The 21,237-nt window shown below is 52.8% G+C and overlaps 1 protein-coding gene across 1 annotated transcript in view; it reads left to right on the top strand.

Moving 5' to 3' along the window:
• The first annotated feature begins 650 nt into the window (after positions 1 to 650).
• The window catches only part of GPR137B (G protein-coupled receptor 137B), a 69,079-nt gene continuing 48,492 nt past the window's right edge, over positions 651 to 21,237 (top strand). Inside the window, exon 1 of the mRNA XM_023216205.1 lies at positions 651 to 1,271. Within this exon, the coding sequence (XP_023071973.1) occupies positions 858 to 1,271 (414 nt within the window). The 5' untranslated portion in view covers positions 651 to 857. The remainder of the gene's footprint in view (positions 1,272 to 21,237) is intronic.

Below are 21,237 nucleotides of genomic sequence, written 5' to 3'. Positions count from 1 at the left end.
GAAAACAGCCCAGCTTGCATCCGAGAGGAGGCAGCAGCCGCAGGCACCGTCTGTTTCCTTACTCTGAGTATACAAATTTGACCTCAAAAACACAAACCCTGTCTTTGGCATTTCTGCATTTAGAAATAAACGTCATTCCAGACGCCGGCCAGTTCATAGCTACAGAGTCGTAAAGTTTTATTTTTAAAGAGGGGGACGGAAAGGACTGGTAAAGTTTTCTTTTTTTTTTAATTTTTTGTTTTTAAATAAAGGAATTAACTTCTGCAAAACAAGCAATCAGCAGCAGAATGCGCGAGGCCAGGAGCGAGATCCCCCGAGGCGCCGGGCGCGGCTGGGAAGTTTTGGGGGCGCGCGGGGCGGTGCCGGGGCCGGGGAGGAGGCCCGCGGTTCTGGGGGCGCGCAGTGCGGGAGTGCGCGGCCCCTGGGACTGGGAGGGGGCCGGAGGCGGGGAGGAGGCGCGCGGCTCTGGGGGCGCGCAGTGTGGGAGCGCGCGGCCCCGGGGATGGGGAAGGGGCCGGGAGGAGGCGCGCGGCTCTGGGGCCGCGCACTGCAGGAGCGCGCACTGCAGGAGCGCGCAGTGGCGAGGATAGGGCGGGCCGAGGTTCGTGGGGCGAAGGCGCGCGGTGCCCGGGAGAGGGCGGGCCGGGGCGCGCGGGCCGGGGCGGGGACGCGCGGGGCCGGTCGGCGCGCGGGGGCGGCGGGCGCGGCGCTGCCAATCGCAGACAAAGGCCGCCCCAGTGAATCATGTGGTGCCGGGGGAGGAAGTACGGCTTGTTTTCTTTCCTCCAGTCTCGGGGCTGCAGGCGGAGCGCGATGCGCGGAGACCCCTGCAGGGGCGGCGGCGGCCGCGAGCCCCGATGAGGCTGGAGCATCCCCGGCCGCGCGGCAGAGCCCCCGGCCCGATGGAGACTCCGCCGTGGGACCCGGCTCGCAACGACTCGCTGCCGCCCACGCTGACCCCGGCCGTGCCCCCCTACGTGAAGCTCGGCCTCACCGTCGTCTACACCGTGTTCTACGCGCTGCTCTTCGTGTTCATCTACGTGCAGCTCTGGCTGGTGCTGCGCTACCGTCACAAGCGGCTCAGCTACCAGAGCGTCTTCCTCTTCCTCTGCCTCTTCTGGGCCTCCCTGCGGACCGTCCTCTTCTCCTTCTACTTCAAAGACTTCGTGGCGGCCAATTCGCTCAGCCCCTTAGTCTTCTGGCTGCTCTACTGCTTCCCCGTGTGCCTGCAGTTCTTCACCCTCACGCTGATGAACTTGTACTTCACGCAGGTGAGTCTCAGAGAGGCTCCGCTCACCTGGCGGAGTGGTCCCCGCGGGGCGCGGGAGGCAGGGGCGATGGCAGCCGCGGGGGCGGGTCCGGCCCTAGGGCTGAGAATGTAGGGAGAAGGCGCCGGCTCTGGGGTCGTCCGAATCCTGTCCTGCTTGCCGGCATTTCTCATAGGAAACTCCCTGCCATTCCCAAAAGGGGCGAGGAGAAGGAAGGGGAGGGCTGAGGGCCGCCGGTCACTCGCTGCCCCTGGCTCCGCATCGTTTGGTGGGTTCGGGGCGCTTCTCGGTGCAAAGCGCTAAGCAGCAGCGCCTGCACACGCCAGTTAGTACGGATGGAAGGTGTGCCCCCAAGGGAGGCCTGAGCTCTAGAATTTGCCCTCCCTCCCAAGGCACCTAACTACCGTCCTGGAAAGGTCCTCTGCACGTTAGTTTCCAGATTTGGGCCCGACAGTGCTGTTCTGAGCGCTGGCAGGGTGGGACCGTGCTGGTTTTGATGAGATGTTTTGAACCTCCGGCTTAGGAGCTCTACTGAACTGAGGCTTACTAACTCATTCCACCAGATTGCTAAACGGCAGGCTGGGGTAACACCCAGCTTCCGAGCTGCTGCCGCTCATCAGACTTGCTGTCTGAGCTCGTCTGAGAGGCCCCAAGAAAAGGCCATAAAAGTTGACTGGGGCTCTTTTACAGCCACACAGAAATCATTTTATGGGGCATATTATTCAATAAGCTAATCGGAGAGTAGGTGAATTAACGTGGCTGCTGCTTTACTGGTGATGATTGACTTAATTGAGAGTGCAGTAATTGTTGAGCACTTTGCAAATACTTTGTAAAGCATTGCACAAAGGTTTAATAACGCGGTGCGCAGTCATCATGGGCATCAGCATTTCTGATTCCCATGAGTTTTCCAAGTACTAAGATAGCAATTTTCACTAGGACTCTGCCGAAAGGGAAGGCGCCAACGGTGTCACCTGGTGAGGGTAATTTAAGAACTGTCGGATGGACAGAGACCCTGTGCAAGCAGGCATCTCATTCCTTTTAAGTGTCTTTTTTTTTTCTTTTTGAGAAAAAGTCACTTATTTTAAAAAAGAAAGAGGCCATATGCGGTGGCTTACGCCTGTAATCCCAGTATTGTGGAGGCGGAGGCGGGAGGATCGCTTGTACCCCTGAGTTTAAGATCAGCCTGGGCAACATGGCGAAACTTCCTCTCTACAAAATGTACGAAAATTAGCTGGGTGTGGTAGTGCCTCCCAGTAGTTCCAGCTACTCAGGAGGCTGAGGTGGGAGGCCGAGCCCGGGAGGCGGAGGTTGCAATGAGCGGAGATTGAACCACTGCACTCCAGCCTGGGTGACAGCCAGACCCTGTCTCAAAAAAAAAAAAAAAAAAAAGTAGGAAAAGGATTGCTCTGGTACAGTGGAAGCCACTGACTGAAAATTTCGAAGAAATACTTTTGGTTAAAATATAGCGTATGCGGTATTTAGTAGATATTATAATCTTTTAAAAATGGGTCTACGCTGAAAGACTTTTTATAAGTCCAGCGTATCAGCATATTTTCCAGTCGGAGAGTAATGTGTATTGTCTGTCCAAGCAAACCAGTTCAGGCAGTCAGCTGCATTGCACAGACACTTGGGCTTTGTAATAGAAATGGGGTGGTTCCAGCAAGATGCAAAAGACGGGTGAGGTGATGTTACCTCAAGGACTGTGGCAGTGGTGGTATTGCACATTGAGCTCTTTATATTTGTCCCCTTTTTGGGGGCAGTGGGGGAAGAGGAAAATGCAGGGAACTGCCACAGCTCTCTGGTAATCACATGCAAATTCTGAATTTAGAGCCGGATTAGGGGCCGGGCTGCACATTTTCTGCACTGTCTGCTGGTTGGTGAGTAAATGCTGAGCAGGGGAGAAAATGACCAGGCAGACAGAGCCACTCCGGCCCCGGGGCCCATCACGGCCCTGTCTTCTTTGTATCTCCCAGGTCTGCAGGCACCACAGCAAAGAGCATTTCGCCTGAGGGCACAGGGTGGCTGGCTGGAGAAGGTGGCAGGTCTCCATCTCTGAGTGCTGGCATTTCAGAGCCTGGCAGAACAAAGCTATTTCTGGCTTACTGACAAAACTGTGATACTTCTGGGGAGTTATAAAGTGGTCGGCCTTTTGTCGCCAACCCAGCTCTGCCTCCCATCTCCTCCTCTCCGCCTCACCCCCTCTTTCTCTTACACAAACCATTGGAATTACCTAAAGTGGGGAGCTTTAAGAATGACTGTTGTTTGGGCCTCCATCTCAGACCAAGTAAATGCGATTTTGGAGAAGGGGCTAACAGCTAACAATTCAGAAGTAAGTTTAAGAAAGCATACTTTTGATCTTGGCTTACTGCAACCTCTGTCTCCCAGGTTCAAGTGATTCTCCTACCTCAGCCTCCCGAGTAGCTGGGACTACAGGTGTGCACCACCATGCCAGCTAATGTTTGTATTTTTAGTAGAGACAGGGTTTCACCGTGTTGGCCAGGATGGTCTCGATCTCTTGACCTCGTGACCTCATGATCTGTCCACCTCAGACTCCCAAAATGCCGAGATTACAGGTATGAGCCACCGCACCTGGCGAAGAAAGCACACTTCTAAGCAATTGGTCATATTTATTTTTACCAGAACTCTCTGAAGAAAGTACTGATATTGTCCCCATTTTCCAGAGGAGGAAACTGAGGCTGAGAGGTTATAGATGACTTGCTGAAGGTCACACTGTCAGTGCATGGTGGAGCTGGGATTCAATGCACATCTGTGCTGAGTGTGAGGCTTGCCTTTTATGTACAGTATGTGAAACCTCTTTTTATTTTTTTTTGAGATAGAACCTTGCTTTGTTGTGATCTGGGTTCACTGCAACCTCCGCCTCCTGGATTCAAGCGATTCTCCTGCCTCAGCCTCCCGAGTATCTGGGATTACAGGCACCTGCCACTGCACCTGGCTAATTTTTGTATTTTTAGTAGAGATGGAGTTTTGCCAGGTTGGCCAGGCTGGTCTCAAACTCCTGACCTCAAGTGATCTGCCCTCCTTGGCCTCCCAAAGTGTTGTGATTATAGGCATGAGCCACCACGCCCGGCCATGAAACGTTTTAACAATGGGAAAACATACCCACCTCTAAATACAAGCTTGTGTTCTCCAGGAGTGCAAAATCCGGTTGCAGAGAATCAAAGTATACATACAGCACAGTTAAGGCATAATTCGGGGCACTGAAGGGAATGGATATTGAAGCATCAGGAGACTTGAATGAGACATGAGTCCTCTGAGAAGAAGCAGGTGTCTCGAGGCTGAAGCTGGGTGGGGAGGAGGAGAGGACGATGGGAAGGAAGCTGTGGGACAGTTTGGGAATTGGGCATGAACTGGAAGGGGAGGTCCGAGACGGGGAGGAAGCTTTTTCCTGTTGTTGTCAGTCCTTTGTCCTTTTGCGGGGTCCCTGTACCTGGACCTTACTCATCTCACCCTCCCTGGTGACCCAGAGGGCACTGTTACCCCCCAGCTGAGGCTCAAAGAGGTGAGAACGCTTGCCTACACTACCCGGTCTGAGCCTCCATGCAATGCACACGATGCTGCAGAACGCAGCCCCAGCTGCCCTTGGGTACACATCTGAGGGTAATGCGATCATGAGAAGACTCCGTTTGATTTACTTCCCCCTAAGTCACTGCTTTTAAATTCTGCCAGGTTAAGTCTCTTTCCACCCCTAATGACCTCTTGGGCAGATCCTATGGCTTTCTAGTCATACTCGGTGATTATTATTACTATTATTATTTTGGAGTCTGGCTCTGTCACCCAGGCTGCAGTAGTGTGATTTTGGCTCACTGCAACCTCCGCCTCCTGGATTCAAGCAATTCTCCTGCCTCAGCCTCCTGAGAAGCTGAGATTACAGGTGTGTGCCACCACGCCTGGCTAATTTCTGTATTTTTAGTAGAGACAGGGTTTCACCATGTTGGCCAGGCTTGTTTCGAGCTCCTGACCTCAGATGATGTGCCCGCCTCAGCTTCCTAAGGTGCTGGGATTGCAGGCGTGAGCCACCGTGCCCGGCCCATACTCCGTTATTAAATCTTTACATCTAATTTAAAGCTTCTCCCACCCTGTCCAAGGCCAGCCAGGCTTCGAGCCGCAGGGCTTGGCGCAGAGGGTGTGCCCCATACTCTCAGCCTCTCCCCTTCCATCTTCCCAGGCTGCCCAGGGGCGGGGCACACTGTCTCATGACTGCTAGCCTATCGGCCTCTGGTCTTGCTCTGGTGCCGCCTCTGTGGGTAACTCTGCCATGTGGCCATGTTGACGTGATGGACTTCAGCTTCTTCCTAGCCCCATCTTTGGTCTCCTTTCCATCCTAATTCCTTCTTCAGGGGGCAGCCCCATGGCTTTAGGCCCCTTTTCGAAAAGCCATTTTAGGGCTTTTTCTTAGAAAGCCATGGGACCACTGAGGCCCCTCCACTCCCACTTGGCCACGTGGATGACAGGCTGGATGCCTAACTAGGGTCTTCGGGACCCTGCACCTGGCTGCTTTTCACTCCTTGCCTGCCTGGGGGTCCTCCTACCTGTAAAAATCCCAGGTGGAAGCAAGCATCACCCTCCAAGTGCCTGGTGCCTCCAGGTCACCAGGGCACAGGTCAGGCTCCACCGGGACTCCATCTGCCAACAGTCCCAGCTCAGCAAGCGTCTGCCCGGGCCCCCTTCCTGCCCAGTCCCTGAGAGCAGTGCCCGTGTGTCTTTCTCCTTTCTGACCTGGGGTGAGGCGCCCTGCTGGTAGCAGGCTGTTAACTCTTTTTCTCCATCTCTACCTTCCAGTTCAGCCTGGGAACATGGGGAGGTAGCTGTGGTAGGACTGGTTCTTCTAACTCTGTCGTCTGTTTGCAGTGTCTGTCTCGCCCCGAATGTTTGGAACATGGAGTGCTGAGTGCCTGTTGTTTCCAGCTGTGGCTCCTTGTGCCAGCTTTGGGGAACAGCTGAACTTCTGCTCCCGGCTGCATGAGGAAGTGGTGGGACCAAGGCTTTGTACCAAGGCCTTTGACTCAGAGCCTGTTCTAAGCGCTGTGTCAAATCGCCATTTTAATGGGGACTTTATTTATTTATTTTTTTGTTTTTTGAGACAGAGTCTCGCTCCGTCGCCCAGGCTGGAGTGCAGTGCCGTGATCTCGGCTCACTGCAAGCTCTGCCTCCCAGGTTCATGCCATTCTGCTGCCTCAGCCTCCCGAGTAGCTGGGACTACAGGCACCCGCCACCTCGCCCGGCTAATTTTTTTGTATTTTTAGTAGAGACGGGGTTTCACCATGTTAGTCAGGATGGTCTTGATCTCCTGACCTCGTGATCCGCCTGTCTCGGCCTCCCAAAGTGCTGGGATTACAGGCGTGAGCCACCGCGCCTGGCCCTAATGGGGACTTTAGAGAGGGGCAGGACTCTGAAACCTGAGGCAGGCAGGGGTCTCTGCTTATGAGGAATTGTGGTGCCTTCCACCTCCAGGTTTTAGGGTAGAGGCTCAGAAGCAAAGGCAGTAGCTTCTGTGCCCAGGCAGCTCCTGGGCAGACAGGTCTGTGCCCTGCAGGGGCAGAAGTTGGTGTGACAGTGGGCTCGGTGACGCCTCGGCAGCCGTGTGTCCCAGCCCTTCGTCCTCGGAATTCCCAGCCTGGAACACAGACTCTCCAGTTCCTGAGTTTGGCAGAATGGAACAAGCTGCTTCAGCTCTGTCTTGGGCCCCGTGACAAACTCCTGCCATTGCAGTCACATGGTTTGTGGAAGGAAATGGAGAAGCGAGTTCGCTCCGTGGGGAGAGGTGCTGTGATGAATGGACACTGATGTGGGAACTGAGACCTGAGGCCTCACCACGCCTTGGAGGGCAGATGGGAAGCTGACATTTATCGGGGCCTGTTCTCTTCTGAAACTCTGCCAAGGACTTCCACACCCTCCACTCAGCTGCAGCAGGGATGGTTCGTGAGTCACGCGGTCCTGTGGGATGGTGCCAGCGGCTCGTGGTGAGGGCCCGCGGCTCATGGTAGGGGCAAACGGTTGGTGTTGGGAGCTTATGATGGGCACTAGGCCAGTAAAGCCTTATGAATCAGGAGGCAGCCCTGGGAGTGAAGGAGCAGGGTCCCTGGGTGCAGATCTGGGTTCCAATCCAGGCTTGGCCTCCAGTGTGGGTCCCAGTGGGTTACCACCTCTCCGAGGCTGCTGCTTCACCAGGGAGGCAGAAACCGTAATACTCATCCCACGGATTGGCGTGGGTTTAAGGAGATGCCGCGTGTCCTGAATCCCTTTGCTCCTCTCCTCCCTTGGCTGAGATTCTCACTGTATGTTGCCTACAGCTCTGAACCCAGGCTCTTGCTTTGACACCCAGCCACTGTCCTGAAGGTCAGGTCCACGGGCTGACCCTGCCCTTTTCCAGCCCACTGTGCCATCAAAATTACTTTTCTACCAAACAGCAACTTTTCTGTTTGTAAAACGGTGGTGACTCTTGGCACACCCATAGGGAGCATGTGGCAAGCCTAATCGCAGTGCCTGGCATGAGAATGGAAGGCACTGGGGGTCCAGCAGCCCAGCCCCTCCTTTGCAGATGAGCCAACCAGTGGAGGAAATGGTCCCAGGCAGCCCAGCCAGGCATGCAGAGGCAGGACAAGTCCCGTGTTTCAGGCCGACCGATCCTGTGCTTGCTGCACACGCCACACTCTGACTTGAAGTGGGTCATAGTCCTCATTCTTGCTGGTAGGGAACTAAGAGGCCCCTGAAAATCTAATCCAGGAACTAGTCCCCCATGCTCAGAAAGGGACGTGGGTGATTGCAGGAGAAAGGGGCTTTCGCTATGGCTCTTGGCAGTCAGTTTAGTCAAGACGTGTTTGTCAAATACCTGTCATGTGCCAGGCCCTAGTCTAGGAGTTGTGAAGAGGGAAGCTTCTAGGCCTGTTGGTGATTGTGAAGAAGTAAGAGGCTTAGGAAACAGACAAGGCGGACCAAGGGGAAGGACTGTGCTCAGCCTGACCTCTGGGCCCCACACCCATGGCCTCAGGCCCTGGCACCAGCTCCCTGCGGAGCCAGCTCAGTGGGCTGATGGCCAGCCAGAGCCGTGTGTGCACCTAGGTGTGTACCTTTGTATGTGTCTGTGTGTGCATGTGTGCACCTGTGTGTGTATGCGCATGCGTGCCTGTGCATGTGTGGCTGCGTGCACCTGTGTGTGTATGTGCATATGCGTGTGTGCATCTGTGTGTGTGGGGGGTCTATGTGTGCCTGTGTGTATACCTGTGTGTGCGTGCCTGCGTCTGTGTGCCTGTGTCTGTGTGAGTCTGAGTGTCTGGGCATGTGTGTGCCCGTGTGTGTGTCTGTGCCTTTGTGTGCTTGTGTATGTTTGTGCCTGTGTGTGCCTGTGTTTGTGTCTGTGTGTGTCTGTGTATGTGCCTGTGTGTGTCTGTGTATGTCTTTGCCTGTGCCTGTGTTTGTGTGTGTCTGTGCCTGTGTGTGCCTGTGCCTGTGTTTGTGTGTATGGATGTGCCTGTGCGTGTGTGTGCCTGTGTGCATGGAAAGGTTTCCTTATTCTCACTTGGTCTGCCGTTCACCCCCAGCACCTCCCTGTAGGCCACTTTCTAAATGTACAGCCCAGTTTCCCGAGCCCTCTCCTGGAGCCATGGCAGCGTGCTCTTCTCTCTGCAGCTGAGGCTGTGGCCTCATCAGTGCCTCAGTGATGCCCTGCCAACCGAGGGGGAACCAAATCCTGTGAATGCCCTCAGCACCCGGGAAACAATTAGGCGCCTCAGCACATTCAGCATCCAACCCCGGTGACCACCAGGAAGCCTGGACTTCCTCATGGCAGAGGCTGCGCTGAGGCTGCCGCCATGGTCTCCATCAGGAGCGCCCCACTGTCAGCTCCGAACACTGTGGTACTTGCAGGCTTTGCTAGAACTTCTTGCTCACCTGCCTTTCTGTAGTCAGACAGGCGGGAACTGGTAGTGACCAGCAGGGAGGCAGGGCCGGAGCGCTGTCCTGAGGCTAGTGCAGGTTCTCAGGGGAGTTCCAGGGCCCAGCCATGGCTGTCCCGCTGCTGCTGTGCCCACCGTCTTAGCCCCAGGCTAGCTGCTCAGCATGGAGTGATGGGGAGTGGAAGGCCTGGGTCATGACAGTGAGGGGAGAGCTGCCCAGAGAGGAATATTTGTAAGATCCAAGGCCCCTCAACAAAATCTCACTGCAAGCATCTTAGGGTTTTGCAAAGAACAACGTCATGTGATCCCAAGAGCCGCTTTTGTCAGGCTGTTCCTGTTGGCCTTGCTTTTCCAGTGAGAAGAGGAAAGCGGGTTCCTGGTTGGAAGGTCTGTCTGGGTCCTGACATTTTGTCTGGCCAGTTCTCTCAGTACAGAAATAGCCCCAGCAGACTGTTTAGACAGTACATGGGACAACAGGATTCCCCGAAGGCTGCAGAGGCTCGTAAATATTTCACTTTTTATGTTTCCCGCGGCTGAAGTTTAGAGTCCATTAACCTATGAGGACAGATGAAGCCCAAATGGTTTTACTCTGCAAGTGGGTTGATTACCTCAAGCTTATGTGGGTCAGGATTTTAGGCCTGTGAGCCACATATGGTCTCTGTTGCATATTCCTTTCTTGAGATGGAGTCTTGCTCTGCTGCCAAGCTGGAGTGCAGTGGCGCGATCTCAGCTCACTGCAACCTCCGCCTCCCGGGTTTAAGCGATTCTCCTGCCTCAGCCTCCCAAGTAGCTGGGACCACAGGCATGTGCCACCATGCCCGGCTAATTTTTGTATTTTTAGTAGAGACGGGATTTCACCATGTTTGCCAGGATGGTCTCAATCTCTTGACCTTGTGATCCACCCACCTCGGCCTCCCAAAGTGCTGGGATTACCGGCATGAGCCACAGCACCCAGCTGCATATTCCTTTTTTTTTTTTTTTTTTAAACAATAACAACAGCAAATGCAATGCATTAAAATGGTAAAAATCGTTCTTAGCTCACAGGCTTTACTGAAACAGCTTGTGGGATGGACTTAGCCTGCAGGCTTTAGTTTGCTGACCCCTGGGTTAGGACAGACTCACTATTTGTCACCAAGATCCCCCTCCACCATCATCACCTTGACCGTTTTTGCTAAGGCAAGTCAGAAACAGGCTTTGGTTTCTCTCATGGTTTAGGGAGTTTCATGCATTCAGTGAACAAGCTGTAGTGATCCCTACACAGGGATCACTACAGGGTGTCAGGGATCAGAGGTGGGAAGTGGGGATTTCTTCCCTGAAGGGCCAAGGTCAATTGGGAAGGACAGACATAGGTAGAAGGGAGAGGGCTGGGAGCCACCTGTACCTCTGGCACATAGGAGAGACCCTCACCATGGCTCTCTGGGCTGGGGAGGCAGTCTTGACATCATGTGATATTATCAGCTCACTCTTTCCCTCGATGTTTTTCATTCTTTTTTTTTTTTTTTTTTTTTTTGAGATGGAGTTTCCTTCTGTTGCCCAGTCCAGAGTGCAGTGGTGCAATCTCAGCTCACTGCAACCTCTGCCTCCTGGATTCAAATGATTCTCCTGCTGCAGCCTCCTGGGTAGCTGGGACTACAGGCGCCTGCCACCATGCCCAGCTGATTTTTGTATTTTTAATAGAGACGGGGTTTCACCACGTAGGCTGGGATGATCTCGATCTCTTGACCTTGTGATCTGCCTGCCTCGGCCTCGCAAAGTGCTGGGATTATAGGCGTGAGCCACCGTGCCTGGCCTCTGTCCTCGATTTTTAAATGGCATACACACATGTGAGGCTGAGCTACACAGTCTACAAAACACAGGGTGAGAAAAAAACCCCACACACAGTGGAGTCCGCTCTGTGGGCTGTTCCCACCCCATAGGCTACTCTCCCTGGCGCCTTGGACTTGACTGCCACAGCTTCCTCGTAGCTGTCAGAGGTCATGTTGTCCCATCAGGCTGTGTGACAGTCCGTTTGTAGTGCATGAGTCATGGCAGATAAGGAGGGAAATGGGCGGGGTGCGAGCAACTTGGCGTACGGTGAGCCAGGCCCCATCAGGACCACACTCATTTTCTGGGAAGACAGCACACATCTGTCTGTGCGAGAGGGCTGCGTCCTCCCAGCTTTCACAAAGCAGCATAAAGTTCAGCTGGAACATGGAGATTCATTTCATTTATTCAACAGGTGTTTTTCTTTTTTTAATTAAAAAAATTGTATTGGCTGGGTGTGGTGATTTATGCCTGTAATCCCAACATTTTGGGAGGCCGAGGCAGGAGGATCGCTTGAGCCCAGGAGTTCAAGACTATCCTGGGCAATATAGTGAGATCTCATCTCTACAAAAAATTAAAAAATTAGCCAAGCATAGTACCTGTACCTGTACCAAGCATAGTACACACACCTATAATCCCAGCTACTCAAGAGGCTGAGTTAGGAGGATTGCTTGAACTTGGGAGGTCAAGGCTGCAGTGAGCCAAGATCGCACCACTGCATTCCAGCCTGGGTGATAGAGCGAGACCTGTCTCAAAAAAATGTATTGGGGCCAGGCACAGTGGCTCATTCCTGTAATCCCAGCACTTTGGGAGGCAGAGGCAGGTGGATCACCTGAGGTCAGTAGTTCCAGGCCACCTTGGCCAACAAGGTGAAACCCCATCTCTACCAAAAATACAAAAATTAACTAGGCATGGTGGGCACCTGTAATCCCAGCTGTTCAGGAGACTGAGATAGGAGAATTGCTTGAACCCGGGAGGCAGAGCTTGCAGTGAGCCAAGATTGCGCCATTGCACTATAACCTGGGTGACAAGAGTGAAACTCTGTCTCAAAAAGAAAAAAAAATGTATTGGGCTAGGTGTGGTGGCTCACGTCTATAATCCCAGCACTTTGGGAGGCTGAGGTAGGTCGATCATGAGGTCAGGCGTTCGAGACCAGCCTGGCCAACATGGTGAAACCCCATCTCTACTGAAAATACAAAAATCAGCTGGGTGCTGTAGTGGGCGCCTGTAATCCCAGCCTCTTGGGAGGTGGAGGTTGCAGAATTACTTGAATCTGGGAGGCAGAGGATGCAGTGAGCTGAGAGCACACCACTGCACTCCAGCCTGGGTGACATAGCAGGACTCCATCTCAAAAGCAAAACAAATAAAAGAAAGATGTATTGAAGCAAAATTGACACAATATGAAATTAACCATTGAATGCTTGCAGCTGAGTGATGTTCAGGGCATCCACAGTGTTGCGCAGCTGTCACCCTATCTAGTTCCAGAACATTTTTATCACCCCCAAAGGAAACTTTATGCCCATTAAGCAATCACTCCCCAGTCCCCGTCACCCCAGCCCCTGGCAGCCACCCATCTGCTTTCTCTCTCTGTGGATTTACCTATCCCGAATAATTCATATCAAAAGAATCATACAATGTGTCTTCTTGTACGTCTTCTCCTTTCACCTAGCATAGTGTTTTGAGGTTTATCACATTGTAATATTTATCAGAACTTCGTTCCTTTTTGAGGTTAAATGATACTGCGCTGCATGAATAGAGACATTTTATTTATCCATTCATCCGCTGGTGGACATTTAGGTTGTTTCATCAGGCGTGTTTGGGTGCTTGTTGTGCACCAGACACTGTGCGGACTGTTTGAGGTCAAACTTAGATTCTTGCTCTGTGGAACTCAGCCTTGAGCAGGGAAAACAGACTTCACATCAATGATTTCTCCATTGTGCGATTGACTGGCTGATGTGACTTAGTGGCTGGCCTTACAGTAGAGATATGAAGTGTGAGATGTTTTCAGGGGAAAAAAGAAGACTGAATTCATTCCTTCACCTCTGTGAGTCCCCCCTCTAGGATACGTGTTTTGAAAAGAACCAGTGGTTTTTGCTGCTATTTAAATGAAAGTCAAATCCAATTAAAAAATCTTACTGTAATCAGCCGGGCGCGGTGGCTCAAGCCTGTAATCCCAGCACTTTGGGAGGCTGAGACGGGCGGATCACGAGGTCAGGAGATCGAGACCATCCTGGCCAACACGGTGAAACCCCGTCTCTACTAAAAATACAAAAAAAACTAGCCGGGCGAGGTGGCGGGCGCCTGTAGTCCCAGCTACTCCGGAGGCTGAGGCAGGAGAATTGCGTAAACCCGGGAGGCGGAGCTTGCAGTGAGCTGAGATCCGGCCACTGCACTCCAGCCCGGGCGACAGAGCAAGACTCCGTCTCAAAAAAAAAAAAAAAAAAAAAAAATCTCACTGTAATGAAATCAAAATATTTCCCAAACCCAGATACTCACTATGAAGCAACGCCAGCATGGCTGTGGAGGGAACTTCTTGTTGGAAGCCGCCACCTGTGATTTGGGCTGTTGGGTTTCCACCCACCATGTCCTGGTCCTGCTCCTACGGCCCCTTCCTTGGGTGCCAGCAGGAGGTGAAGGCCTAGGTTTAGGTTGACATAGCAGGTGTATTCTCACCAGAATCAGATTCTGGGGCAACCAAGTGGCCTCCTGGCTAGTCTTGGGTTTTGTGTGTGGAAGCCCCCAACCTCCTAGGCTTTGCTCCAGGTTCAGCTGGAATTTCTGGTCTGCCTGGTTTGTTCTCAGCGAATCATGGGGTCCAGACCAACATGAAGATGGAAGGGTGGTGCTGGGTAACCCCCACTCCTGCGCCGGGGGGCCGTGCACAGCACGCGTCACCCCTCCTCCCAGGACACACGGCCTGTCACGGCTTTGACAGCATATATTGTGTCTTCCCCGAGTTCTCTCTGCTTGGGGTCAGCTAGTCCCAGTTTTTTTCATTATCCCTGGAGGAATTTGGGTGTGTCTCCTGCCATCCTGGTTGCTGTTCCCGAAGGCCCCAGTGAGCTGGGACAGTGTCAGGAGCAGACCAAGGCCCTACCCCTAGTGAGGAGCTTCCCCCATTACCCACATGGCTTCCCCTCGAGGAGGCCGGATGGTCATTCTCTCGGTGGCAGGACACAGGGAGCGTCATCTAATACCAGACGTGTGCAGCAAGGGCAGGAGTTCCCAGGGCAGCCTAAAACCTCAGAATTCTCCTTACTTCTGAGGCAGAAAGTTATTTTGTGAGGAGGGGAAGAAAGCAAACTGGAGTATTTTCCCTGTGAATTTATTTTGTAGCTTTTGCTTAATTAGCCAGCAAGAATCAGGGCACAATGGTACGACACCGCGCACTGCCGTACGCGGCCCGGGACCCTCCTTTACAGGGCCATAGGGCCCAGCGGGCCAGTGCTTGCCACCGGGAGAAACGCGTCCTCTGTGCTTCTAAGGTGTCACCTTCCTTAAGTACATTTAGAACAATTAGGGGCAGGGCCCTGGCTGGTAAACTCTGAACTGCAATTTGTGGCTGAGCAGTTAAGAGACATAACAATGACGGTAGGGCCTTGTGTGGCCACAGCCCTTGTCCTTTCCAAGGCCAAAGAGAGAGAATCCTGCCAGGGAGGCAGGTCAGAATTATTTGCCTCCACCTCTTTGCGGAACTGATGCCAAGACGGACTCCACCCAGGCGGTGGGCAGGCGGGCAGGCTGGTGCGCTTCTGTGGCTGAAGTGGCCGGGCCGCAGCTGTTCCTGCAGGGCTTCCAGGGCGGAGGACACGGGCTGCCCTGGGAAGAGACTTCAAGTCATGGAGCTGTCAAAGTAGAAGCAGCTTAATGAATATTTGTCCTAATGCTTTCATCTCGTGGATAGACACTGAGGCCTGGAAAGGTCAACGGAGCTAACCAGGAACCGGCAATGTAGGTTCCTGGGGGTTGACCAGCCTTGCCCCTGAATCCAGGTGCTCAGGGGACAAGAGACAATTCAGAAAAGCAGGGAGACTGAAGGACGGCCTTTGGTGTGGCTTTAGGTTGACTTTGAGAGCCACAAAGGGTGTGGGTGGGAGGTGTGCTCTCTAGAGCCCAGCCTCCTCGCGGGCTGCTGCTGGGCTGACTTATCCATGTGGGGGCTCAGGGCCACCCCGAGTTCTGCCTTCTGGGGGGCCAGCCTGCATTGGCACTGTTGGATGGAGTCAAGCTGTTTATGAGGACAGGGAGGCTCTCATGAGCCGATGGAGGGGTGGAGGAGGGGAGAGGTGCTTGCCGCCTGGAGAGCTGGGCTGCTGGGAACCGGAAGCAGAAGAGGAGCCGTTGGGAAGGAGGGCAGCGAGTGGAGATGCCCTTTATCTGTAAAGGTGAAGACAATTATCCATTATCATTTATGAAATGAGGAATGCCTTGTGAGAACTGACAGTAGGGACATTTTGGGTGGGAGCTGAGCTCCTGCGTTGTGGGGTGCACATACACAAACACGTGCACACATACACACATGCACACACACACACACCTGAGGAAGGATCGTACGTGCCAGGTTAGCTGAACAGGACCATGCAGCGGAGCTCTCAGGAGGGCCAGAGAAGGGTGCAAACACATCCAGGGAGCTCTGAGGTCTACAGAAATCCAGAGAGGCAATCATGGTTGGCCTCTGATCACATGGGAAGAAGCTTACTGAAGTCTGGGGGCCCACATTCCAAGGGCCAGCACGAGGCTGGGAGCAGGCAGGACAAGCTTCTTGGGCCACTGCTTGCCATGGTCAGAGGTGGGAGGGGATGCTGTGAACACCTGACCCTGTATTCCAGTGACCCCTCTCACACCTGGCCAGCCTGGGACACAGACCAGGCACACCTTGACTTCAGGCCACCGCCTCCCAGAATGTCATGGCATGGACAGCGTGCTTGCTTGCCTTTTCTGGCCAGTTACCTTCACTGCCATGGACACAGGACTATGAGTGGGGCTGCGGTGGTGGTTATCCAGGTCCTGAGTCCTGGACCTACAGCCCACAGCTGACATTTGGAAGAAAAGAACATCCTAACGCAGGCCTAGAGGCTCTGCCCTTGCTCGCAGTGTCTTGGAGACTCAGCCTCAAATGCAGATCCGCTCCCTGCCGCAGAGCCGCCTTGTGTATCTTCAGGGAACTCTGCAGAAAGGAGAACTCCGGTGTCTGGATTTCGGGGACTCTGACTGTCTTGTCACCCTCCTCTGGTGAGTGAGGATGCTCAGCATACGGGAACAGACTGAAGCAGCTGACTAATGACTGTTGCCTGGGGAGACCTGGGCCTTGGGGTTTGCATAATTTCCCCAATATATCAGGAAGTGGGTAGCGCAGAGGGACCAGGAGAACAAATATCGAATGCGTCAGTGGTTCTTAACCTTTTTGAGTATGAAAGTTCCTTTTATGGTTAAGAAAGCATCTGTGGTCACAGTTGGTAGCAGTTGTGCATTTAGAATCATGGTTTGAGAACATATATAAGGACTAATAATACCAACAGCAGGGGTTGCAGCCACCCACGTGGTACTTATTAGGTGGCAGGCTTTTGTCTAAGTGCTCTGCATGTCTGTTAATTCACCAAATGCTTATGAAAACCTGGTGGATGGTGTTATTAGTCTCCTTTTACAGATGAGGTACTTGAAACACAGAGGGGACAGGTGACTTTTCCAAGGCCACACAGCTGCCAATCGGTGGAGCCAGGATTCAAGCCCTGGTAAGCCAGCTCCAGATTCCACACTCTTTTTTTTTTTTTCCTGAGACGGAGTCTCGCTCTGTCACCCAGGCTGGAGTGCTGTGGCCGGATCTCAGCTCAATGCAAGCTCCACCTCCCGAGTTCACGCCATTCTCCTGCCTCAGCCTCCCGCATAGCTGGGACTACAGGCGCCGCCACCTCGCCCGGCTAGTTTTTTGTAGTTTTTAGTAGAGACGGGGTTTCACCGTGTTAGCCAGGATGGTCTCGATCTCCTGACCTCGTAATCCGCCCGTCTCAGCCTCCCAAAGTGCTGGGATTACAGGCTTGAGCCACCGCGCCCGGCCAGATTCCACACTCTTAACCATCCTTCTGTGTCCCTCTGCCAGAGAGGGCTACACAGCTATGGCCTGTTATATAGGAGTAGCGTCGTCTGTCAGTATATGTGGGGGACTGGTTCTAGGACCCCCAAGTATGCCCAGACCCCCACATACTCATATCACTGCAGAACTGGCATATACAAAGAGTTGGTCCTCGTTATACTCAGGTTTTACATCCTGAGAACATCATAGTTTTGATTCCCATTCAGTTGAAAAAAATCCATGTGTAGGTGCACCCATGCGGTTTAAACCCATGCTGCCCGGGGGTCAACTGTGCTGTGCCTTAGTGAAGATGCATGAACTAGATCTGTGTGTATCAACATAGATATATTCCAGACATCTAATCATGGGGAATAAACAAGCTGCAGAAGGCTGTGGAAAGTATTAATGCATTCATATGAAGTGCAAAACCGTGCCGGACAGTATACTGTATGGTTCATGAATACAGGTGTACCTAGTGAAAGCCTGCCTGGGCTTAAAAACACCAAATTCAGGATAGTGATTACTTTCCTGGGAGCCAACAGCACCAGGAGGGGTAGGCTGGGAGCTCCAGCTGTGTCATTTTTATTTATTAAACCACAGCTGGGGCCAGACATGGTGGCTCATGCCTGTAATCCCAACACTTTGGGAAGCTGAGGTGTGCAGATCACGTGAGATCAAGAATTTGAGACCAGCCTGGCCAATGTGGTGAAACCCTGTCTCTATTAAAAATACAAAAATTAGCTGGGTGTGGTGGTTGGGAGGCTGAGGCACAAGAATCGCTTGAACCCAGGAGGCAGAGGTTGCAGTGAATGGAGATGCTGCCACTGCGCTCCAGCCTGGGTGACAAAAGTGAAACTCTGTCTCAGAAGCAAACAAACAAACAAAACATAGCTGGAGCAAACATGGTGAAGTGTTAAGGATGGAGTGCTGGGTGCATGAGTATTTGCTGTTACTTCTTTGTAAATATATAAACGATTTTATAATATAAAATTTCAACTTGCCATGCATTTGTAACATTTTCAAATGAATTTGCATACATACGTTTTGAACCAGCGTGTGTGATAGAGACTGGTTTCTTTAGTCTGGAGTCGGTGCTTGGTGCATTCAGAGTTTCAGACCCCCTCATTTACTGTGAGGGTCTCCTCAGGGGTCTCAGCCTACAGGCAGGTAGGATCAGGATGCACCCCTTTTGAGGATAGGGGAATTATGTAGTGTCCAGAGAGTGGTGGCACAGAAGTGGAGACACTAGGGTGTCCAAATGTGGCTTCTGGCTTAGGGGAGATGATTTATAAAGTAAAATGGCTACAGAGATTCTGAATCAAGCACAGTTTAGAAGCATCGTGCTTCGTTGGCTCATCACAGGCCCTGCTGCCAGGGACATTGGAGGTGACTTCTGTTGAGTTTTGCTGACTGCACAGGAGACACTGTCATACCCACAGAGAACAGCAGGGGACATTTCTGCCAGAAACATCACTATAACATAGTAAAAATGATTGTAACCCAGCAACTCAGGAGTCTAGGAGTTCAAGACCAGCCTGGGCAATGTAGGGAGACATCATCTCTGAAAAATAAAATAAATTAGCCAGGCATTTGGGCTGCACCTGTGTATAGTCTCAGCTACTCAGGAGGTTAAGGCAGGAGGATCCCTGGAGCCCAGTAGGATGGAGGCTGCAGTGAGCTATGATGGTACCACCGCACTCCAGCCTGGGTGACAGAGCAAGACCCTGTTTCTTAAAAACAAACAAACAAACAAAAAGATTGTAAGACAGCAAATGTCAACTTGAGTTAGTAGTTGAAAAAATAGGTTGGGCGGGGTGGTTCACGCCTATAATCCCACACTTTGGGAGGCCGAGGCAGGCAGATCACAAGGTCAGCAGTTCAAGACCAGCCTGACCAACATGGTGAAACCCTGTCTCTTTTTGTATTTGTAAAAATACAAAAATGAACCAGGCATGGTGGTGGGCTCCTGTAATCCCAGCTACTCGGGAGGCTGAGGCAGGAGAATCGCCTGAACATAGAAGGCGGAGGTTTCAGTGAGCCAAGGTCGTACCCACTGTACTCCAGCCTGGGCAACAAGAGCAAAAGTCCATCTCCAAAAAAAAAAAAAAAAAAAAAAATAGGCAAGCAGGAGTTCAAAGGGTGGGAACAAATCAGTGACGCGTGAACAGACTGATTTATGAGGGCAGGGGGCAGAGTTCAGCAGCTGCTCAAAGGCCTTTCTGCTTCTGTCGAAACAAGTACGTCACATGCAGAGTTCTAGGCCCTCCTGTGTCGTCCGAAAGGATGGGGTGAAGGCCTGGGTTACCAAGGGGGCACGAGGCACCCGCAGGTCGGGGATGAGGAGGCCTTGGCCCGTTGTGGGAGCGGGCGGTGCGGAAAGCCCATGAGGGCTCTTGAACATTCCCCAGCACCTGACAGCGGCCAGCTGGGGACATCTTCCAGTTGCAGCTCAGCCTTCAACAGTCAAAAGCCAGCATCACCCACAGCACCATCCCCAGATCCATTCTAGGTTCTGCCGAGGTTTTAGGTGGGACTTTCAAAAGCAGAAGAAATGATGCTAAAACCGAAAGGAATTTGCCACTAGGGAGAAATGCTTTCTTTTCACCAGATGACAGACTTCAGGGTTTCTGATGAAAGTCACTGCAGTTTCTTCTTTCTCCTTCAGGCCTGATTCTGCTCCCCTCCCCTGTCCTCCCATCCTTTTTTGCCACAATGGGGGAAGCCCTGAAAAACCCTGGTGTTTTCGGAGGCTGTGTGGAGCCCAAGGAAGGGGAGGGAAAGGAAGTGGGGCTGTCATTTACCGACCATTCAGTTCCTGATCGGGTTCCCCAAGAAATAGCTGGGACTCTCCAACCCGAGCTCACTTCCCCTGGGGTCTCTGTCGTTAGGCAGATGGCACTCCCACGGCTGTCCCTGCCATGCTCTGACCCCTCCCTGCTGCCTCAGTTTCTCGGCCTCCACCCTTCCCTGCCTCCTGCCTCTCCCTGTCTACCCTTCTCTGGACCCAGGCTCCTTCTGTCTGCCCACAAGCATGCTCAGGTCTCCCCATCTTAAAAACCAAGTCTGAACCCCCTGATAACCTCTCTCTTGGATTTCACAAACATGTGCTTGTGGAAAGCAGTTTATGCTCTTGAACTGACTCAGTGCTCCCACTTCCTCCTGCTGCCATCCAGGGCCTGCCCGTTCCCCCTCCAGCCTCCCCGTCAGCTGAGCCCGCCCTTGACCAGGCCCTGTGGCAGCTCAAGGTGAAGCGGTCCAGTCTCTTAGCCGCACTGGACACCCTGACTGTCCCCTGCCCCGGGCCTCTCTCCCCTGTAGTCTTTGAGGCCTTGACCACTGAGGGGACTGCTCCTTGACCTCCTCCCTACTCTTAGTTTTTTTTTTTTTTAACAGCTTTATTGAGATACAAGTCACATTTTCTGTGCTGTCCCCATCTCAAAGTGTACCATATTCAGAGTTGCGCAGTGACCCCACAGTCCACTGTAGACTTTTCCACCCCAGAAGGAACGCCGTGCCTCTTAGTGGTTACCCTCCATTTCCACGCCATGCCCTCCAGGCCCAGGCATCATGAATCTGCGTTGGGCCTCTGATTTGTCTTCATTTTCACCTTCTCTGTCAACCCGTGGTCTGCAGCCTTTGTTTTGCTCTGTACCCCAGGGACCCCTCTCACAGCAGAGGTCTGCATTCCAACTGTGCCAATGCTCCCCCGAAGCCCTCCACACCCTTACCCTGGACGGCAGCCTCTTCCTGACTCTTCTGCACCCCAGCCCGGCCTTCTGCTGCCCTCCCCAGCTCCAGGCTCCTGCAGCACCTTCTCTCCTCATCCCCTCCTTCACCGCTCCTAAGTCCACATGCAGGTTCACACCTCCTCATGCTTCCCACACTTCCTCACACCTCCCACAGCTCCACACACACTTCACACCTCCTCACGCCTCCCACTCACACTTCTTCCTACCTCCCACACCTCCACATGCTTTTCACACCTCCTGTTATGGCTTGGCTGTGTCCCCATCCAAATCTCATCTTGAATTTTATCTCCCAGAATTCCCATGTGTTGTGGGAGGGACCCACAGAGAGGTAATTGAATCATGGGGGCAGCTCTTTCCCATGCTGTTCTTGTGATGGTGAATAAGTCTCACAAGATCTGATGGGTTTATCAAGGATTTCTGCTTTTGCTTCCTCC

The sequence above is a fragment of the Piliocolobus tephrosceles genome, chromosome 1, assembly GCF_002776525.5.
Source record: "Piliocolobus tephrosceles isolate RC106 chromosome 1, ASM277652v3, whole genome shotgun sequence".
NCBI classification, from domain to species: domain Eukaryota; kingdom Metazoa; phylum Chordata; class Mammalia; order Primates; family Cercopithecidae; genus Piliocolobus; species Piliocolobus tephrosceles.
The sequence above is the reverse complement of the archived record's forward strand: the minus strand, read 5'-3'. Positions and strand labels throughout refer to the sequence as shown.